General features: G+C 42.5%; 4 protein-coding genes across 5 annotated transcripts; 3 read left to right on the forward strand and 1 right to left on the reverse strand.

Annotated features, from left to right (window-relative positions):
- Positions 1–257: 257 nt before the first annotated feature.
- On the forward strand, positions 258–3,376 carry ccdc43 (coiled-coil domain containing 43). Its single transcript, XM_035181153.2, has 5 exons — positions 258–462; positions 967–1,054; positions 2,019–2,154; positions 2,340–2,395; positions 2,598–3,376. Exons 1-5 carry the CDS (start codon positions 289–291, stop codon positions 2,783–2,785), a joined length of 642 nt encoding a protein of 213 aa, XP_035037044.2. The 5' UTR covers positions 258–288; the 3' UTR covers positions 2,786–3,376.
- moto (minamoto) lies at positions 3,369–8,331 on the reverse strand. Of its 2 annotated transcripts, none has more exons than XM_035181150.2 (8): positions 8,246–8,331; positions 7,854–7,959; positions 6,732–6,904; positions 6,355–6,456; positions 5,227–6,136; positions 4,843–4,977; positions 4,369–4,543; positions 3,369–4,291 (listed from the first exon to the last, which is right to left on the reverse strand). In XM_035181150.2, the coding sequence occupies exons 2-8, from the start codon at positions 7,950–7,952 to the stop codon at positions 4,098–4,100; spliced, it is 1,788 nt and encodes a 595-aa protein (XP_035037041.1). In that variant the 5' UTR covers positions 7,953–7,959; positions 8,246–8,331; the 3' UTR covers positions 3,369–4,097. The 2 variants fall into 2 exon arrangements, with proteins under 2 accessions (XP_035037041.1, XP_035037040.1); XM_035181149.2 differs by having other exon boundaries at positions 8,204–8,312.
- Positions 8,332–9,257: 926 nt separating this feature from the next.
- Positions 9,258–10,891, forward strand: LOC118123629 (frizzled-7-like). The gene has a single exon (XM_035181122.2). It carries the CDS (start codon positions 9,447–9,449, stop codon positions 9,948–9,950), a length of 504 nt encoding a protein of 167 aa, XP_035037013.1. The 5' UTR covers positions 9,258–9,446; the 3' UTR covers positions 9,951–10,891.
- Positions 10,892–13,115: 2,224 nt separating this feature from the next.
- On the forward strand, positions 13,116–15,588 carry fzd2 (frizzled class receptor 2). The gene has a single exon (XM_035181121.2). The coding sequence runs from the start codon at positions 13,353–13,355 to the stop codon at positions 14,982–14,984; it is 1,632 nt and encodes a 543-aa protein (XP_035037012.2). The 5' UTR covers positions 13,116–13,352; the 3' UTR covers positions 14,985–15,588.
- The last annotated feature ends 9,326 nt before the right edge of the window (positions 15,589–24,914 follow it).

A 24,914-nucleotide genomic window follows, 5' to 3' on the forward strand; every position in this document is an offset into this window, starting at 1 on the left:
ACATGTGTAGCGATGTGATTTCTGCTTTCACTGTCGAAAGTGGGCTACAAACATTTTGAGTTGAAAATGGTGAAAATCACACAGGAGATTTGACTTACACTGAGTGGCTGTAGTTTCACGAGAGTGGATTCCGAAGCACAGTAAGTTCCAACCATTTTACAATGAAACATTAAAGTGGATTAAAATGCACGAATAGGTGTAAAAATTGTAGAAGTTGTGTTTTTCCCTTTTTCAACAGGCAGTCACATAGGACATCCGTGCGCCGCCGAAAGACCCCACAGGTCCAAGATGGCCGCGCCCGTGGCAGACGCCGGGGAGTTTGAAAGCTGGCTAAATGATCTGCTGGACTCGTTGGAAGTGGACCGTGAGGTGTACGGGACGTATATATTAGGAGTCCTGGCAGAAGAGGAGAGCGACGAGGAGAAGGAAGACGCGCTTCAGGGGATTTTATCCGCATTTCTGGTGAGTGTCCGAAGCGGCGTGCCCCGCTCCGCCCGGGCGGCTGCCCTCTCATGTGTTGCTGTCCGTCTCGCCGGGCCGGGCGGGACCAAGTGACAGCGCTGATGTCAGCCGTCATTTCTGGAGCTAGATGTCCTAGTTAGACACAGCTTTGTGTTTCTGTAGCTGAGGCCCATGTGCGATAGATAAAGATCCAAGCTGTGCTCTCCTGCTTCGCCAAACCCCATTCAGAAATTTGGACTTTTTACCTAAGCGTGGTCTCGTGTAGCACTGACTGCTACAACTCCTCAGGGCGTTCACATATTTGCCTTCGAGGAAGTCTTCCAAATTCAATGGTGCCGTTTGTTTGAAGCACACGTTTTTAAAAAATGTATAGATATGCACTAAACTTAGGTTTGTGTCAGACAAAGCCAGACATGGGGTCGCAATCCCACAGCCTACATCATGTAGTGAGTGTTTAAAGTCATTGAGCTGTTGCCTGTGATGACCTTTTACCTTTGTTTACAGACTGAGGACACTGTGGAAGACGTCTGCAAACAGATCACCAAGCAGTGGACGGAGTGTGGCAGCCGATCAGCAGCCAGAGGAGATGATGGTATTTTGAGTAACTCTGATTCCACCACATTCCTAAAGTCATTGAGTTGTGAGGAGTGACATTTAAGCTTCTCTTGGAGATCAAGTTGTCAAAGTTGGCTGCATCCTGGGAAAACCTTGCAGGAAAAAAATACATATTGTTCTGTGGAGTAATGATGAATTTAAATAACATTTTTAAAAAAAAACATTTGCAACTAGAATGTCCCTCAGTAAAGCACATACCTCTACTAGGCCTCTTCGTGAAGCCACATTTAAATTGACTATATCCAGATTTTTTTATTAGGTCTCTTCACCAAATTGTTTGTTCCATGAATTATTTTGTGAGGAATCAACAAAGATAGTTGAAGAATGCCCTATCTTACATTATTAAAGAAAGTGACAAAAATATCCAGGGATCTGTGCCCTGATTCGGACCCGCGCCAATATTCAATAGGTTCTAGCTTGGCTTCCTCGGTAGTCTTTGTGTAATCCTGCAAAATAACAGAACAAACGCAGATGAAAGCTCCTTGGCTGAGGTAATAATGCATAGTCGTATATAATTGTATATAATCATTTCAAACGGAAGCAGTCCAAACTCGAGCCAGCAGGCTCATCAACTCATGTAAATGTTGACTAAACAGAGCAAAGACAGCTTGCCACTGAGTCTGTCGTCAATGCCAGTGAAACATACAGAGGGATCAGCTCCTCCACTCGTAAATCGTTTGCTTTGAGTTCGAAGGAGAGTGCATAATAATATTATAACCGAACAGAAACAGGGAGGCTGCAGAAAGCTTTTATGGTTAGGAATGAGTTTGTTCAGTCAGTGTTATTATGGGATAGAGGCTGTCATGGGTTGAGTTAAGTGCCCTCTTGACTTCTAATACTCATTCATGTTGACAGGAAATTGCAGGTACTTTTATTGTGAGAGAAATTAATACGTGATGTTTTTGTTTGTGTACAGTTTGACTTTTATTCCTTTTCTGCAGCTCAGGTCCGGGCCATCGCCAGTTTGATAGAAAAGCAAGCTCAGATTGTGGTGAAACATAAGGAGGTGTCCGAGGAGTCGAAGAAAAGGAAAGAAGCTGTCCTCGCTCAATACGCTAACGTAACGGATGATGAGGAATATCCTTGATTTTGCTCATTGTAATAACCGGGGGGCCAGACACACTTTCCAGAATGGTCCATACATTTTACTTCAATTATCTGAGTGTGCTGTAAGAAAGTTGATGAACATGTTTCAGGGAAAAAGATATATATATAACATTCAATTTGCTCCATATATTCTGTTGTTTCCTTGACAAACGCACTGAAGCTGAGGAAGAGGAGCAAACAACTGCTACTAAACCCACAGGAAGTGAAAAATGTATCCTTTCTTCAGCTCTTCATGATCAGGGACTGTTTAAAATCACACGGTATTCAGTGTTACTTGTTGCATGTTGACTGAATAGTTCAGTAGTGCCATTACCCTGATAACACACTCTCAGCCATTTACTCCTCAAGAGACAGAATATGCAGTCCAAAATAATACAGTATTTCCATCCAGCATCCTTTACTGTAAGTTTCAGCTCTGTTTAAGAACACCAACGTGGAGCAAGTGCTGAACAGACAGAAGGAAAAGCGGGACCAGGCTCGCGAGGACTCTCAGAAGAAGAAGGAGACGGACAAGATGCAGCGGGAGAAGGACAAACTGGCCAAACAAGACCGGAAAGAGAAGGAGAAGAAGCGCACACAGAAAGGCGAACGCAAAAGATAAAACAAAGAGAAAGGACATTTGTTTGTGAGGTTTTGTTACAAGACAAAAATGATTGAGGAAAGTCATCGCCTCTTTTTAGCTCAACCTCATTTGCACCTGCAGTATGTGAACATGTCATCAGATCCTCCGTGATAATTACTTTCTGCCACTCTTAGTGCGTGAAGAACAATGTGCTGGACTTTTTGCATATTCAAAATCATGTTTTATCCTTTGGGATGCAGATGCAAACGATCGTATGTTGAAACATGCTTTGCCACAGTTATCCCTGAAATGATCAAATTAGATTAGTTATAGTAAAAAGGAATCAAAGTCCTGTTTCTGCTATCATTCTCTGTGCCATTTTCCCCCCCTGAATTATTTGCCTTTTATTTCTGCACAACTTCAAAGCAAAGGCACATTTACACATCAAACATTTTTTAACTTCTAATTTCACTATATGAGGTTTTAGTTTCAATGTCAGCGCATTTTGTCTGAGAATTGGAATAAAGGAGCAGTTTGATAAATTGTACTGCAAACATATGCACCATGATCTGAATGTTTATGATGATGTTCAACATTTTTAAAGTAATAAAAAGAAAAAGTGTTCAGCAATTTGACCTGCTTTATTTTGAAATGTTCACAACGAATGGGGAACAATTATAACATGAACATTAAAAGTACAGAGAATGGAAAAAATGATGCTTCTTTTCATAAAGCTACGTTAGAAGGAATAGTTTCTGTAAATACTTGGTGTCTTATTGAGAAAATGTGATTAAATTTAGATTACTTCTACAACACTCACTTTTTCATATAGAACAATTGAAACTTTCATCATATTGCAGATTAAGATAAAATAGAACTTGTTTTTCTTATTAAAAGATGGTAATGTTACATGAGAAAAACTGAAGCTGCAGAAATTGAATGGAACATTTTAGAAAACATGAATAATTACCATGTTCATTATAAAACTACTACTTTCCTTATCATTTTCCTTATCAATTGTTGCTTAAGATTACCCAGAACTGACGTCTAATTACATGCCAATAGATAATAATAAATAGTACAAGTAAAAACAAAGAAGAATTCACTGAAATCTTCCAGATAAATAGTGCCTTAAAATACAACAACGAAGGAGCCAGACATATTAGTTTGGAACGGACACTAAATATTAAATGATAACTGAATTTAAGATGCGGCAGGATAAATAACATCACAGGTAATTCCTAACACAACCTTCACAAATCATTAGTTTCCTCACCTGGCTGCCTATAAATGGTGATTTGGTGGATTTCATTGAATCAGGACCTTTAACTCATGCTTGTTTCCTGCTAAGTCACAACCTGAAGGAGTTTCCCTTAAATGCAGAGGTGTGCCCATTTCTGCACGTAGCCTTCATGTTGACATGGTTGTCCTGCCTTCTGACAGGCGGCGGCAGCGGCAGCGTCATCTGGACGGCACACCACAGGGCCATGCGGAGCTTCCTCGTGGTGGCAGCTAGGTGCTTGAGTGTGATGACCAACAGGAGGTCTATGAAACCGAAGCAAATTAGGACTGGCAGCGTATCGTAAAGAAGAATGCAATACAATATACAATATACGATTTACCTTGGCTGTCTGTGATGTGACCTCTCTGCTGCTGAGGTTTGGACATGGCAGCGAGCTGCTTGCGTCTTGCCTGGGTGCCACAAACAGCCTCATGATACTTGTTCAGTGCTGTGCGGATGTTGATGTGGATGGGAATGTTGCACAGATACTCCATCCTATACAGAAGGCTTGCCACCTGCAGAACGCCAGCAAAAACAACCATTACAATTCCCCATGTAATTGTTTTAAGACGACAAAGTTACAACCAAAGGAAATATATGAAGCCTTCTTGTTAAGAGGACACTGCTTAATAATGACCCACCACTTAAATTAAACAGCTTTATAAACAAGGTACAAACTACGGTATTAAAAGATTTCAGGAGGGGCAGTGATTCTCTTTGGTTCACTCCTGACACTAAATAAATAACTATGCTGCAGTGAAAAAACCTAACCTGTAGATGTCAGTATAGAGGTATTTTATTAGGGGGGCCTCACCTCTGCATGCTCCATCATCTGTCTAACAATGAGGTGGTCAACTCTGGTGGGGTTTGGTGGAGTTTGGGGAATGATGGCGTTGATCAGTGCTGCAGTCCATTTCCCCACAAACATCTTGGTAAGGATGGTCTCTATCTGGAATAGAAAACAAGTGAGAACATGACAAAAACCGAAAGCTTCCACGACAAAAGAATCTTCCTTTTACAGTTTTTAAATTCAGGCTAACATACATTGTGCGTCAAAATAAATCTAAAATATACATTTCGTGTATACTATTAAAATAAAACACCTAAAGTTGATCTAATGTGTGACAGCTGTGAAGTTTCAGAATATTTTTAATTCAATATAGTAAAAACTGTTCAATATATAAAAATAAACACATACCATCTTTCTCTCCATGCTTAAACACTTCCACTGCTCGTTACACTCATCGTGGAAGACAAGAAGCTGGATCGCAGATCCTTCTTGATTCATCGCCATTGGAGTTGTCGCAGCAGAGGATCGGCCATAATAAGTGTTCTCTGCACTGCGGGTCATCATTTCCCTGACATCCTCGCCTGGACCAGCACTTCCGTTGGATCTGAGGCTGATGTTTAAGGGAATGCTGGGGTGCCCTCTGAGGTCACTTTCAGGAGACATTGGAGGTATGTACTGCTCTGAATTCCCTGCTCTGAACATGCCGTTCTCTCTATTAAATCTTTGAGACTGACTGCCTCCCTGATGGTCAAACCATGGTTTCTGAGGGAAAACCTGTTTCTTATCTCCGTCTCTTGTATATGTGTTGCTTAGGGGTCTTGTAGAGAAGCCTTCTCCCAGAATGCCAGGCATATGTGCCATCTTCTTTTCTCTTTGAATCTGTGGTTTGAATTTGTCCCGTATCTGGCTCTGCGGGATGTGATGCTTTGAATACTGGTGCACGCTTCCAATGTTGCCTCTATAGGGGGTCACCTTGTTTTGGTATTGGTTTGGGAGGTTTACAGCTGGAGAGAGTGGCTCTTGTTGCTTGATGTGCTCTTGCAGGTAATTCTGAGAGGCGTCACGTTTAAATATTTGTTTCCTAACTCCTCCATTTCTCTCCCTCTGCACTATGCTGAATTCTCCCACCGGCTGTTTTGGGGTCAGCATTGCCGGAGTACTTTGTGATGACACTGTAGGACTGGTGATTTTCCATTGTTCAAACAAGCTGTCTTCATGGAGCATGCCATATGTCGGCTCGCACATGTTTGGAAAGTCTCTACGACAAAAGCTGTCATGATCACCACCCATGAACGACTGAAAATATGTAGCTGGGGTCCTAGAGAAGAATTGAGGATTTTCTTTAATGTTTATGTTTACAAAACTAATGCCAAACATGTATTACAAAATACTAAACTGATATATGTTAAATATACATAAATATTTTATATCAAATATATTTTGGTTGCTCAACTGTGTGGTATTAAAAGTAATTTAATACATACTGTAAATTATAAACCCCACCCAAAAAAATGAAAGCCATAAACCTTGACATACCTTTCAGTGTAGCTGTGCCGTGAATTGGCTTCATCCAAAATATTTGACACCAGACCTTGTAAAACTGTCTCTCCATCGTAATTCATATCATCAGTGGGTTTCCTTACGGGAAAAGAAGATATATCATCAGAATTGCACTCTGACTTTCCTTTTTATTATTTGAAGGCATGAATTTAACAGTATGGCTGAAAACCTTTTTTCTTTCATAAGAAAACCTGCACCCAATATATGGAATTACTTCTGAATTCAGAATTAAATCCAAGACACACTTTGACTGGATGGAACAGCAATGTGCTTGTCCAACACCACAGAACTACATTTGGGATTATGCACAAGTGAATATCACATATTTACTCTGAACATGATTAATTGAATACCTTGTTCGAGTACTTCTCTGGACACTATTGAAAAGTTGATAAGGATCATCATGAGAATTGTGAGACCAGGGCACATTCGATGCTGTGTCCTTGTCCTGCATTAGGACACCAGGGACAGACAGGGAGGGTGATGTTGTTTTCCCGCTGTTTCCACATCCTACATTTACACTGGCCTGAAACAGAGAGAGAAGGAATCAAACTGAAGCTCACCTGGAAAAGTGTTTTTCTTACTCACACAAGTCAGGTTGATGAAAATTACGAGACTTAATTGAAACAACAGCTGTAGCTGCCACAGAGGCTTCAAACTATTCATGAGTAATGCTGAGACAGAATGTAGAATAGACAAATGAGACAATTAACAATTAAATGATTAGTTCATTAGTCGATTAGCAAGGTGGTAGATTATGAATAAGCTGATCATTTGACAATGAAAAAAACATTATTTTTATTCTGTGAATATCATTTTAAATATGGCTGTAAAGCAGGAAACTTCATAAGACATCACCATTATTAATACAAATACGTTTTTGAGCACTTCACAGACCATACAATGCAATGATTTCTATAATCAGTAATGAAGAAAACTGTCTCAGATACAACAATCAAAAAATTCTTAAACTATGTTTCTGCTATAAATGGATATAAAAATGTGTCAAAGTAAACACAGCACAGCAAACACACAGGTAGTCAGCCTGACACTATAGACACATCATTGGTTTGCCACCAGTAACTAAGGGTTTTAGCAGTATTTGCCAAATTATATCAGTAATACACAAAATGCAAACTTAGTCACGCTTATCAAAGAATAGGAGAATGAGAGTGTTAATAAGGCCTACAATTATTTGTTACATTTCCAATAACTTACTGATACTCTAATTTTTACTTTAACTGTACTTTCCCACATGTTTCCAATATATATGTAAATATATCAAAGAATTCCCCTTGTATTAATAATCTTAAGTGTACAAAGACAAAAAACAATGGATGGGTGAATGAACAGATTAAAAAAAAAAAAAAGCCGTAATGCCAGTATTACTACTCAAGAGCTTTGAGGCCTAGTTGGGGGAGGAAAGGAAATCCACAGCCTTTAGGCCTTTTCAAGACCAACCCGACATTTCTTACCTGGCGCTGGTGAGAGGGGAAGAGTGAATTGGCAAATAAGCTCTGATGCCCGTCAAATGCGCCGAAATCCATTGAACCTGATCTGATCCTTGGCTCCATTTCTGATCTGACAAGACGAAAGAAGACACTCGGAGTTATAATATATCTAAATATACAATTTCGTCGTTAGCAAACACGAGAGCACGGGGGTCGCGCAGAGGTTATGAGCAGATCATTTTTCAGAGGCAGCAAATCAGCTAGCTAGCCGTTGGTGGGTTAAGCTAGCAGGGTCCCACCACTCTGGGGAAACAACTGTGTAACAATGGCTCCTTCATTCCCGGTTGAATTTGTCAAACGTCACCTGAACGTACCGAGTTACCGGAGGGAGATTCACCGGAGACACAGAAACTCACCACAGGTCCAGAAACTAACGGAAACATCACGAGCTCAGAAGTTCTCTGGAATTATCCCCACCCGCATACGTCACCCGCGACCTGAGCGCTCATTGGCTCAGTCCGACAGGATTCAGATTCTGGGACCAATTAACGTCAAGCAGAAAGGTTGGAGCGCATAGCAACTTGATAGTAACCACCTGGATAATGCGTCACAACCTCCGCCATTAAAAACCTTAATAACCGAGTTCTAAGGGTCCTGATCAGTTTTAGCATAGATAACATGGAAATATGTAGATATCATCATCATCATCATCATCATCATCATCATCATCATCATCATCATCATCATCATCTTCATCATCTTCAATCATCACCATCACCGTTATTATCTTCATCACCATAATCATCGTTATCATCATCTTCATTACTGTTATCATCATCGTCATCCTCATCACCATCATCACCATCGTTATCGTTATAATCATCATCACCAACACCATCATTCATCATTGTTATTATTATTATTATTATTAGTGTACATATACAGTATATGTAAGGACAATCAAAAATAGACATCGGTTGAAGTAATAAGTATACATGCATTATAAATGAAAGGATCTATAAAAATACTAAATGGAATAACCTTTACAGTGTAAACAGAATATATCAACTTTGAGCAGAATAAATACAGTTTAACAGGTTGTACATGATTGTATTTTACAGGTTATATTATATCATATCGTATATCCGTACAATATGGGTTGATGGATTAATGCAATGTATATAACATTATTATTATTATTATTAATACAAATATGATTATAGATATGTCAATTAACTGTTGAGTTTAATTCAAATTTGTCTTGTTTTTCTAGTTATCAAAATAAAACCATGAAACTGGTAAAACTCCTGATTTTGCTGATCAATTTTAAATATTTATTATATTAAGTGCTTGCAGGGTCGTGGCATAACAGACTTTTGTTTTATTTTTAAGTTTGTTACCGGATGCCACATTGCGTACTACGATTGACTTGTCAGTGTTGAGGCAGAAACAAAAAAGTCAGGAGAGGAGTTGAGATCAGACACAAAGAGAGCAACGTCCAGATCTTCACCCGCAAAACTTTTTCTCTTCACAAAGTTACTCTCGCTGAGCATCTCCTCGCACAGCCGATGCTACACACCTTTACAGAAATCAGGATAAAGTCTTAAACTTGACAGGATGACTTTTTGCTGGTGTGTCGCGATCCTGCTGCCTCTGCTGATATCGGCGCAGTATCACGATGACAACCCGAGGCATGGACCCTGTGAGCCGATCACAATTCCCATGTGCACGGACATAGCCTACAACCATACCATCATGCCCAACTTACTGGGCCACTACAACCAGGAGGACGCAGGACTGGAGGTGCGCCAGTTTTACCCTCTTTTAAAGAAAAAGTGCTCGCCGGAGTTGAAGTTCTTCCTGTGCTCCATGTACGCGCCCGTGTGCACCGTTCTGGAGAAAGCCATCCCTCCCTGCAGGTCCATCTGCGAGAGAGCCAAGCTGCGCTGCGAGAAGCGCATGAAAAGACTGGGCTTCCAGTGGCCGGACCGGCTGCGCTGCGAGAACTTCCCTGTGCTGGGAGACGGACAGATCTGTGTGGGCCAAAACGACTCCCCTGCCACCGACTCCCCTGCCACCACCGTCCCACCTGTCGTGGACGTGCCGGGGACCCAGGACTAACGGAAACATCACGAGCTCAGATGTTCTCTGGAGTTATCCCCTTCCTCATACGTCACCCGCGACCTGAGAGCTAAGCGCATAGCAACTTGATAGTAACCACCTAGATAATGCTTCTCGCCTTAAGGCAAGCCGTTTGACCATGTATTCCATATCCTTGATATCACATGTCAGTCCCCTCCACTAGTTCGGTCTTTGTCAGCACTAGTTGGACATTTGGTCGCACTATTTGGGAATTATATCGTACTACTTGAACCAAAACTCTAACTAGTCACTATTTTTCTGGAACTAGTGGCACTTTTGTTCAACTAGTTACAACAGAAACTTTACTAGTAACACTGTGCGCCACAATAGTAGCACCAAAGTCCCTACTAGTTGGCTTTTTGCCGCACTAGTGGCCCTCTGGACCTAACTAGTAATGCTGAGAGTTTTACTAGTAAACTACTCAGCTGCAAAAGCTCTGACATGTTAGCTAGTCAAACATGGAAACTAGTGGCCTACAATTTTCTGCACTAGTTGAACTAGTGGGAGCAAAATGCACACTAGTTGAACTAGTGGGAGCAAAATACCCACTAGTTAACTAGTTAAACCCTATTTTGGCATTACTAGTTAACTAGTGAGGCTCACCGTGTTTACTAGTTAACTAGTGAGGTCCAAATATCCACTAGTTGAACTAGTGAAGTCAGAATGTGCACTAGCTTACTAGTTGAAGTGTCTTTTGACTTTACTAGTTGAACTAGTAAAATCCAAAATGTGCACTAGTTGCACTAGTTGCACTATATGCTAATGAGGAGTACAGGAAAGGGGCATACGTTGAACTATTGGCTCTCCAGCAAGAACTCCACCCAGCGAAAATGTATCCCTATAAAGCCTGATGAGCTTTCACTCGTGTACACCGCCAGCTCCTTGCTTACTATCCATACTGAATAAAGCATGCAAATGTGTGTGTGTGTGCGTCAGATTCATTATTTTTTTCTAACCACAACAACAAAACAAAGGTATTAAATTGTTTTACCGTTGTGTAAATTCACTGCCTGATTTTTCCTTTTTGGCTTTTTAACAATGAAACACAAAGCTATGTCATCATTTTCTGTTGTGAGTAAAACAGAAAAGCAGCTCCTCATCTTCATTGCTTTTTCTTTCTTTCCTTTCAACACGGTCACATGAACATTTTATCAACAGAAATACCAGAAGAGGAGGTGCCTTCTCTCTATTTCAAATATAGGCCCCTCCTCATTAATGTTTTGATATATTAAAAGTTTTTTGTAGTCCCAGGACTTGGGAGCCTCGGGAGTGGCCATTGATCAAAACATGCCTCTTTGACAATCCCACATCAGTAGAGTGCATATCAATTGTATTCTGCTGACATTACAGGCTTCTTTCTCTTTTCTTTCACCATTGATACAAAAATGATTGATCCGAAGGTGCAGAAATGATCCAAATACATGAATATTCCATTGTAGGCCTACTGAAGGTATTGTGCTATTATATTATGAACGACTAATCTGATTTATGTTTGGAGGTCAGTGTATGTGGGCTGCTGCCGCATTTACTATCGCCAGTAGGTGGCAGTGCAAAATGATCTGAGTAGCTATTCTTTACTTTTTTTCAATTGAAAACTTGTCATATACAAACAAATGAGGCAATGACTAAATTGGTCATAACATGATGTGTTCACTTACAAGGAATTACACAATATCTGTAAACATCCAGAACATTATTTGACATATCTAAGGATGACATCCATTTACTGTGTCATAACATATGAGCACCTATAGGTTTTCTTATTAATGTGCTTCCATTTTTTTACTATGCACCAACATTTCCCTACCCAAGGCCATATGAGATGCAAGCTCTGTGAGCATTTTTAAATGGCAATTGAAAAGTTATTAATTAGCTGTCACGCTTCCTTTGTTTTATTCTTATCTTTTACACATTTTATTGTTCTTATGTCTTTCTCTGTTTGATTTCTATCTTTAACATATCTGATTGTTCTTAGCATACCTGTTGATGCTACTTGCTGCCTCTTTCGTTTGTTATTCATTTTATTGCTGGGTTTTATCGCACAGTATTTGCACTTGTTTTAATTTGTCTGTTTAAATGTAGCCCAATGAATCACAGTTAATCAAATATAACGTTTTAGGCATGGCTGCTAAAATAAGCCATAAAAGAATGCTGCCAAAAGGTTTAGATCATCACAATTCAGAGCAGGCACTTTAAGGCTTTAAAACACAGTTTGAACACTGACCAATCAAAATCCTTGACCCGCCTGCTTCATTTGCTTGCAGTCCACTAGTGCAACTAGTGCGCCTCACCAGTGACACTAGTGGCCGCAGGTTTGCCACCTACTAGTTAACTAGTGAGGCTAAAAATGTGTACTAGTATAACTAGTAATAGCCAAAAGGTCCACTAGTTACAGTAGTTGGGGTATTTTTGACCGTACTAGTCAACTAGTTACAGCCACAATATCTTACTAGTCTAGTTAGGTCCCGAAAACAGCCACTAGTTAACTAGTGACACTGATGTTTTCCTCACTAGCTTATTAGTGGAAGACATTTTGTCTCACTAGTTAGACTCTGTACCGAACATGTAAGGACTTTGACCGAACATGTTGAAAATATTTTTGCATGTTGGGCATTTTCTTTAACTAGTTGAGCTTCGCTCACTACTAGTGAACGACTGTGCGCAACTAGTAATACATTTGATCGACATGTTGGGCTTTTTGTCGAATTACTTGACATTTTCTGCGCACTAGTTGACGTACGCAACTAGTTCAACTAGTGATGTGATAAAGGGGTCACTAGATAACATGTATGACAGTTGCAGCATTTCACTAGTTAAATGCACATGTCAAATAGTGAGAACTTTTGTCAAACTAGTAATGGTTCTTATTAATAATCATAATCATAATATGATTATTGATATGTCAATTAACTGTTGAGTTTAAATTAAAATTTGTCTTTATTTTTAAAGTTATCAAAACAAAAGCATTAAACTGGTAAAACTCCTGATTTTGCTAATTACATCTATTTTAAATATTTATTATATATATATTATATTATATATATATTATACTAAGTACTTGCAGTGTCGTGGCATAACATAGACTGTATTTGCATTCAACGGAAGACAAGTTTTGACTATCAAGACTTTTGTTTTATTTTGAAGTTTATTACCGGATGTTGCATCGCGTGCTGCGGTGGACTTGGCAGTGCTGAGGCAGAAAGAAAAAAGTCAGGAGAGGAGTTGAGATCAGACACAAAGAGAGAAGCGTCCAGATCCTCACCCGCAAAACTTTTTGTGAAACTTTTTCTCTTCACAAAGTTACTCTCGCTGAACATCTCCTCGCACAGCCGATGCTACACAACTTTACAGAAATCAGGATAAAGTCTTAAACTTGAGAGGATGACTTTTTGCTGGTGTGTCGCGCTCCTGCTGCCTCTGCTGATATCGGCGCAGTATCACGGGGACAACGGAATAGTCGTCCCGGATCATGGATTCTGTCAGCCGATCACAATTCCCCTGTGCACGGACATAGCCTACAACCAAACCATCATGCCCAACTTAGTGGGCCACTACAACCAGGAGGACGCAGGACTGGAGGTGCACCAGTTTTACCCTCTTGTGAAGGTACAGTGCTCGCCGGAGTTGAAGTTCTTCCTGTGCTCCATGTACGCGCCCGTGTGCACCGTTCTGGAGAAAGCCATCCCTCCCTGCAGGTCCATCTGCGAGAGAGCCAAGCAGGGCTGCGAGGCGCTCATGAATAAGTTCGGCTTCCAGTGGCCGGACCGGCTGCGCTGCGAGAACTTCCCTGTGCTGGGAGACGGACAGATCTGTGTGGGCCAAAACGACTCCACCGCCGCCACCGTCCCACCCGTCGTGGCCGTGCCGGGGACCCAGGACATCTCGGTGGTCTCCACACAGGAGAGGTCCTTCAGGTGCCCTTCTATCCTCAGAGTGCCCCCCTATCTGAACTACAAGTTTTTAGACGTGAATGACTGCGCAGCGCCCTGTGAGCCATCAAGGAGCAGTGGTCACATGTTTTTCACCGACCAAGAGATTCATTTCTCCCGCATATGGATCCTGATCTGGTCTGTAATTTGTTGTGCATCTACTTTATTCACCGTCACCACCTATTTAGTTGACATGCAGCGCTTCAGATACCCTGAGCGGCCTATCATCTTCCTGTCTGGCTGCTACACCATGGTCTCCATAGCCTACATAGCTGGCTACTTCCTGGGGGACAAGGTGGTGTGCAATGAGAGATTCAGCCCTGAGAGCTATAAGACCATCGTCCAAGGCACCAAAAAGGAAGGCTGCACCATCCTCTTCATGATGCTCTATTTCTTCAGCATGGCCAGTTCCATCTGGTGGGTCATCCTATCCCTCACCTGGTTCCTGGCAGCAGGTATGAAGTGGGGCCACGAGGCTATTGAGGCGAACTCCCAGTATTTTCACCTGGCAGCCTGGGCGGTGCCGGCCGTCAAGACCATCAGCATCCTGGCCATCGGGCAGATCGAAGGCGATATGCTCAGCGGCGTCTGCTTCGTCAGTCTCAGCAACCTGGACCCCATGCGGGGCTTCGTGTTGGCCCCCCTCTTCATTTACCTCTTCATCGGGACCTCGTTCCTGCTGGCCGGCTTTGTGTCTCTGTTCAGGATTCGCACCATCATGAAACACGATGGCACCAAGACGGAGAAGCTGGAGCGGCTGATGGTGCGTATCGGGGTGTTCAGCGTGCTCTACACCGTCCCCGCCACCATCGTTATCGCCTGCTTCTTCTACGAGCAGGCCTTCCGCCCACACTGGGAGCGCAGCTGGGTCAGCCACAACTGCAGGGGCCTGGCCATCCAGTGCCCAGTGCAGACCGGGCCCCGCATGACCCCGGACTTCACTGTCTACATGATCAAGTACCTGATGACGCTGATTGTAGGGATCACCTCCGGGTTCTGGATCTGGTCTGGAAAGACTCTGCAGTCCTGGCACAAGTTCTACACAAGGCTGACAAATGGCAACCACGGAGAGACCACTGTGTAGAATATCTGTATGTTCCTGGGACTTACTTGTGTGTTATTTACCTGTTTCTTGTGTGATAGGTAAGTAGCACAACGAGTAGCCTTTAGCTCTTCCAGCATTTGTATTCTCCTCAGCCTAATAGCCACACTTGCATGCCAAACTGAGGGTTATGGTTTGACAAAAGGACAAGCTGGATAAACAACGCCTGAACCTAACTGTCTGAACAAATAACAAGCATCGCTATGGATGCCATGTGCTGAAATGCTCACCTCCCCCCCTCTGGCCCTTTTCTCCAAGCCTCCATAAAGTCGAGGGGAGTGATGATCCACCAGCCAAGAATTCAGAAAGGAGGGAAATGAGCTGTGGAGGAATGACTGTTTATTATCTCCGCCGAAACATTTCACGTGTAATTAAAACCGAGACTGTAAATAGTATTTGTAAAAACATGAAATTATATATTTGTATTTAAAGAAAGTAAATACTTTTTTTTTTTGTCCGTATTTGCCAGTGTACCTGATTTACTTTTGCACTGTAAGAATATGCCACATACCAAAGAACATACTTTTTTTTTATTATTCACTGGTTATACATTTTTCTTATGGATTAAAAGAATGTCAAAATTTCAGTCTGTTGGGTGATGTCCAAGAAGCTTCTCAGTTCAGTCCACACCTCTTTAACCAAAAACATGTGCCGAGTCTCAGATATCATCAAATAACCATATCAAATGCTCGGTTCTGAATTCCTAGGTACAAGTTGTTTTTTTTATTGCCCCTCCTTGTTTTCAGAATTTCTTAACAATCAAACACTTGATAGCGAGTTCATTTCTTTAAAAAAAGGTGCTCCCGTGTTGTTTTGTGAAGGGGGCGAGGGAGGGTTATGTCACACCTGAACATCTGTTGCCTCAGACTGGCAGGCAACAGTAAAAGAGGTTATTGGAATTCTTAATGGAAACTGACTTTTTACACGAGACAGTAACCCTCTGGGAAATACAAGGAATGAGTTCCTACTGGGACTGTCGACCCAACACACCTCTTTCCAGTAAAAAAATAAATAAAGTATCTCTCTCTCTCTCTCTCTCTATCTTTATATTCTGAAATATTTAACATCTACGTGTTTTGCGTCTGAGGAACAGGTGCCGATCTGTAAGAATGCGACTGAGGACTTCCTCACACATGTACACTACCATCGCCTCCAAGTGCTAAACAAAACAAAAGACCCCCCCCCACACACACACACCCTCGCCTTTTGCCCTGTTGTTAGAGAGGGCTCGGGTAAATCAACAAGAATCATCTGGCGAGAGAAGATCGTCTGCGCTGTTGTGAAAATGTTCCTGCCTGTTTGGGTGAAGGGAAAACAAGGGTGTTCAGCTCGGCTGTCGTGTTGTTCCTCTGGAGCCACTGTTGCTCCGTGCCAAGTTGGAATCCCCCAAGCCATGCAGGGCTGAAACCGAACCTCATCTGCGGTGATGTCATGAAGTACATGATGGGTGTGTTGGAGAAAGTTGATCCTCTTGCCTCAGAGCAGAGGCCCTGGGCGTTTGAGAAATACAAGCACGTACAGTACCGTGTGTGTGCCTTCATATTGTTTCTCTAAAGCTGTAGAGGGGAACACGATGCCACGTAAAATGTCTTTGTGAGACTTACTTCAATAGGTTACAGTATAATTAGTGATATGTGCGTATAGCAGAGCAACCGCTCTTGTAAATGTCATGACCTGTGGAACAAGTTGATATTTGTCTTTCTTGTATCCTTATCTGGGGTTAAATAAAGATGGGTTGTAATAACAGACAAGCCAGACTGATTAAAGGTGGGAGAAGATACTCTGAGGGGGGAAAAACCATAAATCTACCTGTGGCCTCCTCTCATTCTGCCATCCCATACCCCCTCGGCCGTCGCCCTCCCTCCCTCTCTGCGCTCAGATGAATGGGGGGAATGCGGGTGAGTCAGTGGAGTGGTGTTGGGCCTTTGCTTAGTGACAGACAGTCTCCTGTGTGCTGCTCACTTCAAAGCGCTGCTGAAACCTGACTAGCTCCTTGTAAACAGTGCCGTCTGGCCCGAAGGCCCACTTCCTGCGCTTAACTCAACTTAATAGCTGGCTTGTTTGGCTTTGCACTGAAGCAAGGGAAGCGAACGGAGAGAGCGAGAGAATGAGAAGAAGCTGCATGTGGGTGGAGTGCTGGTGGTGGAGGGAGCGAGATTGTTTTTTAGGGTGGAGGGGTTTGGAGAGCGTGATGGAAAAATTCGGCATTATTGGGTCGCTTTTGTCTTTCTCCGGGGGAAAACAACAAAGTGGGGAAGAAAGGGGGAATCTAAATGAGGAGAGACGTGACTGTGATTTTGTGAATATTTCAGCTTAAACTTTGGATCTCAAATTGTCAGAACTAAATGGAATCAGATGTTCGGCAGTTAACTCACGCCAGGAAACAAAAAAAAAGTTGGCTTAGTCATTTTCTCTCAGTAAATCTTGTTGTGTGTGTTGCATGAACATGCACGCACACTCTACCTGCCTTCAGAGAACTTCTTGGTAAATGTAAAACCATCAGGATTATAATTAAACAAACCTACTGTATAAAGCTGTTGATATTAATCCCACAAGAGGGGGCAGCTTTCTTGAGAAGATTATGTTCACTTTAATGTCGATGCCCAGTTTTTCAGTGGCAGCCGTCTCCCATGTTGCTGATCTCAGATCTTAAATCTTGCATGCAGCCATTTCCTGCTTGCTTCAGGGCAAGAAGGGACAAGCCAAGGATCGGGGGGGTAAGACAGCAAGAATGCTTTTCGACTTGATATTATGGTGTCGCTCTCATTGCAAGAGGGCCTCGCATGTCAGAGGAGGATCATGTTGTAAGTGAGAAGCGCCAGTGTTCTCACTGTTACTGTGCGGCCATTGTTCAAGTACATGTATGTGCCAATGTACCGTGAACATTAATTCTTTTTAACCATGTAAGTATCAGGCCCCATGAAGGAAACGAGAAAATGTGAGGAAAGAAAAGAAAAGAAAAAAACCCACCCAGACATGTAGTAAGTCTGTCTCTAATCAAATCTTGGCACAAAGTCAGGAAGAGCTCATGCTCCGTGGGGCTAACACTAGATTAGTTGCAGTCATACATTATCCTAACCATAGGAGAGCTGCTGAGATTTTCCAGAGAGCACACTGTATGTATATCTGTCTTGCTGTCCATTTGAAAACTCTACAAGTGCAATATGTCCCCTCTCCTCCTATCGTTGCGGTTGGAGGTGTCCACTCTGAGCGGGACGGAGCGCTACAAGTTGACAGGAAACTGAGGGATTGATTCAGGGCCTCTAGCCATAAATACTGGGCCTGACAGTCTGCATCGGGAGGTGTCCTGCTTTTCTCCATTTATCATTTTACCTCAACGTCTGCCTCACTCTTTCAGAGCTGTCTTGTTCACTGAAAAATATATGATGAATACCACAGACTGCATGTAAATATGGTTGGCTGCTCTTTAGGTTATAAATCCTGCTTTCTCCATGTTAGCGGATGGGACACGGACCAAACTAAAAAAGTACACGTCAAATAAATTATACGCAAAGACGTTTAATGTGCCTATGTCCAAACAAAGAGAAACACCATTATTGACAGCTGACTCATAAAAGATCGAGCATGCATCAACGGGACCTTGCGGCCGCGGCTGCATTCCCAGATCGCTAGTGTGCAAGATGGCGGCATTCCTATCCGGGCTATTTTAGCTTCATTACCGAATGGTGGGAGGAAGTGGAGACGTGTCGTCCATCTTTATAAACAGTAAATTAAAAGTGCAGTTGTGTTTAGCTGACCAAGAACTACACGGCAAAACTAACATTAGAGGTTAAAAACAAAAAGAGATAGCAGGGATTTCATTTGTTTTTAATACTACTGTAGTAATTCATGCTTCTGGTTTCTTTTTAGCTGAGGCGGTGCCATTAAAGAAAAACCACTAAGCTACAAATGTCCACATCATATTATTTAAAACCCGTTGGCTATTCTAACACAGCAGGAATTGTGGACAGAACTTTAGTCCTAACTCAACATTCTTGGTGGCTCATTTTCATGCCTCATGCACACCATTTGTCCGGGGATTTTATTGCTCATGAGTGCACCGACCACTCAGGGAGGGGGGTTTTGACAAGGGAACAAACACAACAGACTGGAAAAGGCTGAACCACTGATGTTAGGGGAGGTTATTTCGCCTCCCCCGGCCTCTCTGGTGTATATCTTATCAGGGTAGAAAGTGAGGAAGTTCCTCAGAGCCGCTCCAGCTGCTGAGCAGAGAGGTGCCGGCAGCTGCGTGACAGATATTTTGGGAGCCTGCAGCACGCCTTGGGATAATAATGGGCTTGACTGGGAGGGGTGTGTGTGTGTGTGTGTGTGGGAGGGAATAGTTAATGTGCATCCAGACACCACAGTGTATAAACAAGCAGGCCAGGCTCATAAACTCTCTGGTTGATGGTGCAAGAAGCAAATGATAACACAGGGAGGGATGAAGTGTCCGGTGTTTTACTCTGAGATGTCTGTTCCATAAACTGGAATTGAGAGGCGAGGCTGAAACTGGTGGATCTGCAGACAAACGGATCTTCGACCTGCCTGGACAACGTTGTTCTTCTTTGCTGAAATGAGCTGTTGGATGCCGATTTGACGTGTGATCCAAACAGTGGACGACTGAGTTCGAGTTGACACGACAATGGACGCAAAGGGACTTTAGTTGAAATGCAGCAGGGGGTAAGAAGTGAGGCTGGAAAGTCACAGAACCCCACAGCTGTGGAGTCACACATGAGCTTTTTTAATTGACAACTCAATTAATCCCCTGTGGATAAATTACAAGGCAGTAAAATGATTCTTACTGCCCCTTAAATGCAATGTTGCACGCCTCTCAGCGCCTCGATCTGCAGGTAAACTATTAAACAGAATGAGGTCGCACTGCTCTAATCCTCTCTCTTACTCTCCCGTGGGCCCCCATGTAAGGCCTCGGGCTTTGATGATGACTTATTGAGTGGGCTCCTCTCTGGCGAGCGCCGGCTCCCCTCCCTCGTTTAATGGAGGCCCTCTTAGCAGCTCTTTTTGAGGAATTTACAGCCCAGGTCCCGTCCCGTCCCCCCCACCCCTCTCCAGTCCAGGAGAGGGAGCAAGGCGGGGAGGCGAGCACACTGCGGCCTTGTCCCCGACAGAGCCAGCAGTGGAAATGTACAGTTTCAGGCAAGGTGGCAGCGGAGCTCCCGTATGAGTGTGTGTGTGTTCATCTGTATATCTGCGTGTGTGTGCGTCCACTCGGCTCTACGTGCCGCCGAGCTTGTGTTCATGTGTGTAAATCTCAGTGAAGGAGTGAGTGGAAATAGGACGGCTCCAGTTCCGCAGGTTCTCTCTGTAATTTCACTCTCTGCACGACATAATCGCTTCCATGTGGGCCCTCGCGATGACAGAGTGGTGGAGGGGCCTCACTGCATAGGTGGAAGTTGAACACAGACACGTACAGGCTCACAAATGCCCGCCTCCGTCTCTCATGGTCTGCCAAGCCTTTTCACAAGACTACCAGACTCCAAGTTTTTTACTTCTTTTTTTTTACAATTGGTGAAATTGCAACAGCATCAGACTCTCAGAGTTTCTCTAGCCTCAAAATTTTAAAAGCAGAAAAAACTCAAATGTTGGCGAATAAACCACAAGTGTGCAATGTCCCACTCATGCGTGCATCCCAGATTAAATTGTGTTTGAAATCTCTCAGTTTGTGAGATATCCACATGAGTAATTTCCTCTGGAAATACCCAGAACTACCGTGGGTTTTTCCTTTTGCGTGAAGTGTATTTTCTGTTCTGTGTTTTTTTGGTCGTGCTCCCACTGCACATGTTGAGCTGTCGGCTGGAATGCCCCCGAGTCACTGCTGGGCCAGACAGTCACGGCCAATGTGTGAAATCAACCGAGCGTAAAACAACAGGACCTTTTGCACAACAAGGTCAGCGTTTAAAGACAACCTTTAACCCGGCTCATTTGCTCGTTCAGCCGCATGGGAGGGAAATGCTCAGGTGCAAGACATCGAGAAAGCAAAGATGGTGTTTTAAGAAGAAACTAATTATTATTTCAGAATAAGCACTTTTTCAAATTAGGTTTTTAATAGATCTGATTACAACACGCAATGAAATGAGTGAGGAAAAAGTAGTTATTTCATGTTTGTCGTAAATGCGTGTATAAATGGTGGATGAGTTTTAGTGTGACAGTCCATTGTCTCCCAAAAGAAGACCCTCTGCAGAAGCACATGAAGTTGTGTTGTGAGAACAGTGGGTGGTGGTACACTCTGCAGGTCACAGACCATGAGCAACGTGTGACCATTTGTCCTGCGAGCCTGAGAGCTGCTGTGGGAGAAGTCAGGGGTGACCCGGTCAACTTGAAGTGTTACATTTTTCAAAGCGCTTTGGAAGCGCCGCAAATAGTCGCGCTGAAAAGTTGCATTAAGTTTTGTTCTCGGATTTATGAAGTGAGCACAAAGAGGGAAAGGTCAGTTCTCCTCCACTGTGTAAAAACTAACACGCTATTCAAGGAGCAACTTGGGTCAAAGAAATGTACTGTATGGATCACCAGTCCTGTAGATGCCTGAGGAGGCCTATGTTTTGAATTCCAGTGGCAGAGCACTGAGTAAATTCATGCCATACCACAAGGGGGTGATATAGTGCTATTTAAGGATCTCCTCTTGGTGTTTGTCATGCTTGAGTTGGAAATGATAGGTCCCTAATGTAACAGGCAATGTTTCTCTTTTATTTCAGAGAATAAAATCACCCAAGTTATAGATAACATCACATGAATGGAAAAACCCTCTTTATCTTTATCTAACTCATACTTTGAGTATCGAGTGGATAAAGCGGAGAGAGTGAAATCTTAACACACAGCAAGTGGATGTTTAGCAGAATACACACTTGTATTTTATTTTATATCTAGTTATCTTATTTATTTTTCTATGCCACCATGTACTGATTTCTGTAGGTAATGGGAACAAATGCAAGATTGAAGTTGTTTCATAACATGTTGCACTGCAGAGAAAACTACTGCATTATTTTTTACAGTGTTTTACACAGATCTAATAGCATGTCCATAGATGGCCTCTAGATGGTGCCAGTCTCCTTTGAAAACAGCCAACAGCTACACTGAAGAGGTGTATTTAGTAGAACATGCAATTTTAGATCATTATTGTCTAGTGGACATTAAGACTCCCTGTTTAACCCTCTGATTTTCTCAATAGATCTCCAACGTTTTATAGAATACCCTCAAAGAGATGACACCAGGTGGCGCCATGGTCACAAGCCCACTCACACAGACGTAAATACATGTTTGTGATTAATGTGCTTTATTAAAGAAATATATGACACTCAATTTTCTCTGATGGGGAAACATTTAATATAATAAAAATATGAACATTATTGCCAAATCCTTGTCAACTGACTTATTGCTGTGCCTCCTGTGGACTTTATAATTTGTTTTTTAAATGACATATGTTGCAAAAACAGACGCAAGCATAAATTAATGGTTCGTTTACACTAACATTTTGTGAGTACTGAATCAAAAACTATCCCTTTTTTCAGACTTTTCTGTGAAAGCTGCTTTTACATCTTTTAAATGAGACTGCAGCAACTTCCTCAGATGGTGACAAGTACAGATCACACCATTATACTGTGTCTCGCTAACTCTATTGTATTTGTGATGTTCACGTGTTGAATATAAGTTTCCTGTAATAGCCAAAATGTTCATTCATTGGAAATGTAATCATAGTTTTTCACCTGATGCTTTTATTTAGAAAAACACATGAAGTGTTCCTCATACTCACTCACACTGCCTCCACCTCCACGTCTGAAGCCCTGCAAAGGTTCCTCGTCACTCTGCTGTGACCATCTTCAGCCTCCATCTGTTCCCTCATGCTCAGATTCAGGCGGTGGTTGGTTCTGGAGAGACGGGGAAGTTTTAGTTTTATCACTTCAGTCATTCAAGGCCAGACAGCAGAAGTAACTACCTGCATGCACACCATCGGCTGGTTAACGCTGAAGCATGCACAGGGAGGGAGGTCAGTCAGCGTGTCTCCCACCTCTGCTGGACTCTATTGTGTAGTAAGTGGCCCTGTGCCCAAATTACATTAATTATGCTCCTGCAGACCAAGGCTATGTGGGAACAATCACATTGTTTCCTCAGAATAATCAGTTCTGCAGCTCCTATCAACATCCTGTGTGTTTTATTTGTTCTGTCTTATTCAATGTCACTGGTACTTGATCAGATTCTGTTTCTATCCAACATATAAAATGTAGCATTTCACTCTTTCAAGAAACTACAATAACCAGCTCTGCCTGATTTAGACACCAATACATTCCGAGTTAGGCCCGGAGTCGTTTTTTATCAGTGTGATCCAGTATGTGCAGTCTCAGATCTGTTTTTAAGAGATTATCTTGGAGTTTCATCAGACGAAGCTGCCTCTGCAAGTTGGAGCCTGTGGTTGTGTCAAAACTCCAAACAAGACATCAAGGATTAAAAAAAAAAAAAAAACCAAGGGGGGGAATAGGCTGTCGAAGCTTCAGTTTTATATGAGTTTGGGAATTTGCTGGGTGAATTTGGATTGTTTTAATAGTTAAATAGTCTTCCAGATGAATTCTAGTGGTTACCCACCATCTCTCATTCTTCATTTATTTACTCAGATTTATGACGTGGGTGGAAAAAAAAGGGGGGTGGGGGAGGTTTTATTTTTTAGCATAAATGGCGCTGTATTTCACAGTTGCAAATAATCAATGCTAGAATCATTTCTGCTTTTTCAGAACAAGAATAAGCTTCACAATTGCATATAGATTTATGCAACTCTGTAAAAATCTAAACGTATAAAATAATCCTTTCATTAGTGGTTTTTTTGGTAAATGTTTAAAAAGCTCACAGAAACTAAAAGTAGTGCCTCTCGGTCCTATTCTATTGGAATTAGGGATGTGAGCAGAGGAATCAAGATGATATGATCACCTCATTGGGCTTCTGTTGTGTTCACAGACATTCAGGCACCTTTAATGCAGTGTACTTATCTCTATAGCGCTAAACTCAGCCACAAAACATTAAGTACAGTCAGGTTACATTACATTTAGCTGACGCTTTTATCCAAAGCGACTTACAATAAGTGCATTCAACCATGAGGGTACAAACCCAGAACAACAAGAATCAAGTAAGAACATTTTGCTTCAAAAAAGCCAAACTACAAAGTGCTACATGTAAGTGCTACTAAATTTAAAACTGAAATTTTTTTTTTCATCCAAGGTGTAGGAAGAGATGTGTGTTTAGTCTGCGGTGGAAGATGTGTGGACTTTCTGCTGTCCTGATGTCAATGGGGAGCTCGTTCCACCATTTAGGAGCCAGGACAGCAAACAGTGATTTTGTTGAGTGTTTAGCTCCCAGTGAGGGAGCAACAAGCCGATTGGCAGATGCAGAGCGGAGTGGACGGGCTGGGGTGTAAGGTTTGACCATGTCCTGGATGTAGACTGGACCCGATCCGTTTCGCTGGATGGTACGCAAGTACTAGTGTTTTGAAACGGATGCGGGCAGCCACTTGTAACCAGTGAAGGGAGCGGAGGAGCGAAGTAGTGTGAGTGAACTTAGGTTGGTTGAAGACCAGTCGAGCTGCTGCATTCTGGATGAGCTGCAGAGGTCGGATGGCACTAGCAGGTAGACCTGCCAGGAGGGAGTTGCCGTAGTCAAGGCGTGAGATGACAAGAGCCAAGGGAGAGTTGACTGTTGAGTGTCACACCCAGGTTCCTCGTAGTCTGGGTGGGGGCTAACACGGAATTGTCAAAGGTAATAGTCAGGTCGTGGGTGGGAGAGCATTTTACTGGGAGGGAATTCATGCTGCTACCTGTGTTTCAGATGACATCCTTCTGCCAGGTTTTGTGGTAGTCCGTCCTTTCTTTTTTGTGTTATCTTGCTCACAAACAAACAGACAAACACAAACAGTTG

Source organism: Hippoglossus stenolepis, chromosome 16, assembly GCF_022539355.2.
Source record: "Hippoglossus stenolepis isolate QCI-W04-F060 chromosome 16, HSTE1.2, whole genome shotgun sequence".
Taxonomy (NCBI): domain Eukaryota; kingdom Metazoa; phylum Chordata; class Actinopteri; order Pleuronectiformes; family Pleuronectidae; genus Hippoglossus; species Hippoglossus stenolepis.

Excerpts from the sequence above, each read along its gene's own strand:
- moto (XM_035181150.2), bottom strand. The coding sequence starts at position 7,952 with ATGGAGCCAAGGATCAGATCAGGTTCAATGGATTTCGGCGCATTTGAC. Across the intron at positions 6,137-6,354 it reads CGGCACAGCTACACTGAAAG|GACCCCAGCTACATATTTTC; the intron begins GTATGTCAAGGT and ends ATTCTTCTCTAG. Across the intron at positions 4,292-4,368 it reads TCACATCACAGACAGCCAAG|ACCTCCTGTTGGTCATCACA; the intron begins GTAAATCGTATA and ends TCGGTTTCATAG.
- LOC118123629 (XM_035181122.2), top strand. The coding sequence starts at position 9,447 with ATGACTTTTTGCTGGTGTGTCGCGATCCTGCTGCCTCTGCTGATATCG.
- ccdc43 (XM_035181153.2), top strand. The coding sequence starts at position 289 with ATGGCCGCGCCCGTGGCAGACGCCGGGGAGTTTGAAAGCTGGCTAAAT. Across the intron at positions 2,155-2,339 it reads AACGTAACGGATGATGAGGA|TGAAGCTGAGGAAGAGGAGC; the intron begins ATATCCTTGATT and ends TGACAAACGCAC. Across the intron at positions 2,396-2,597 it reads ACCCACAGGAAGTGAAAAAT|CTCTGTTTAAGAACACCAAC; the intron begins GTATCCTTTCTT and ends TGTAAGTTTCAG.
- fzd2 (XM_035181121.2), top strand. The coding sequence starts at position 13,353 with ATGACTTTTTGCTGGTGTGTCGCGCTCCTGCTGCCTCTGCTGATATCG.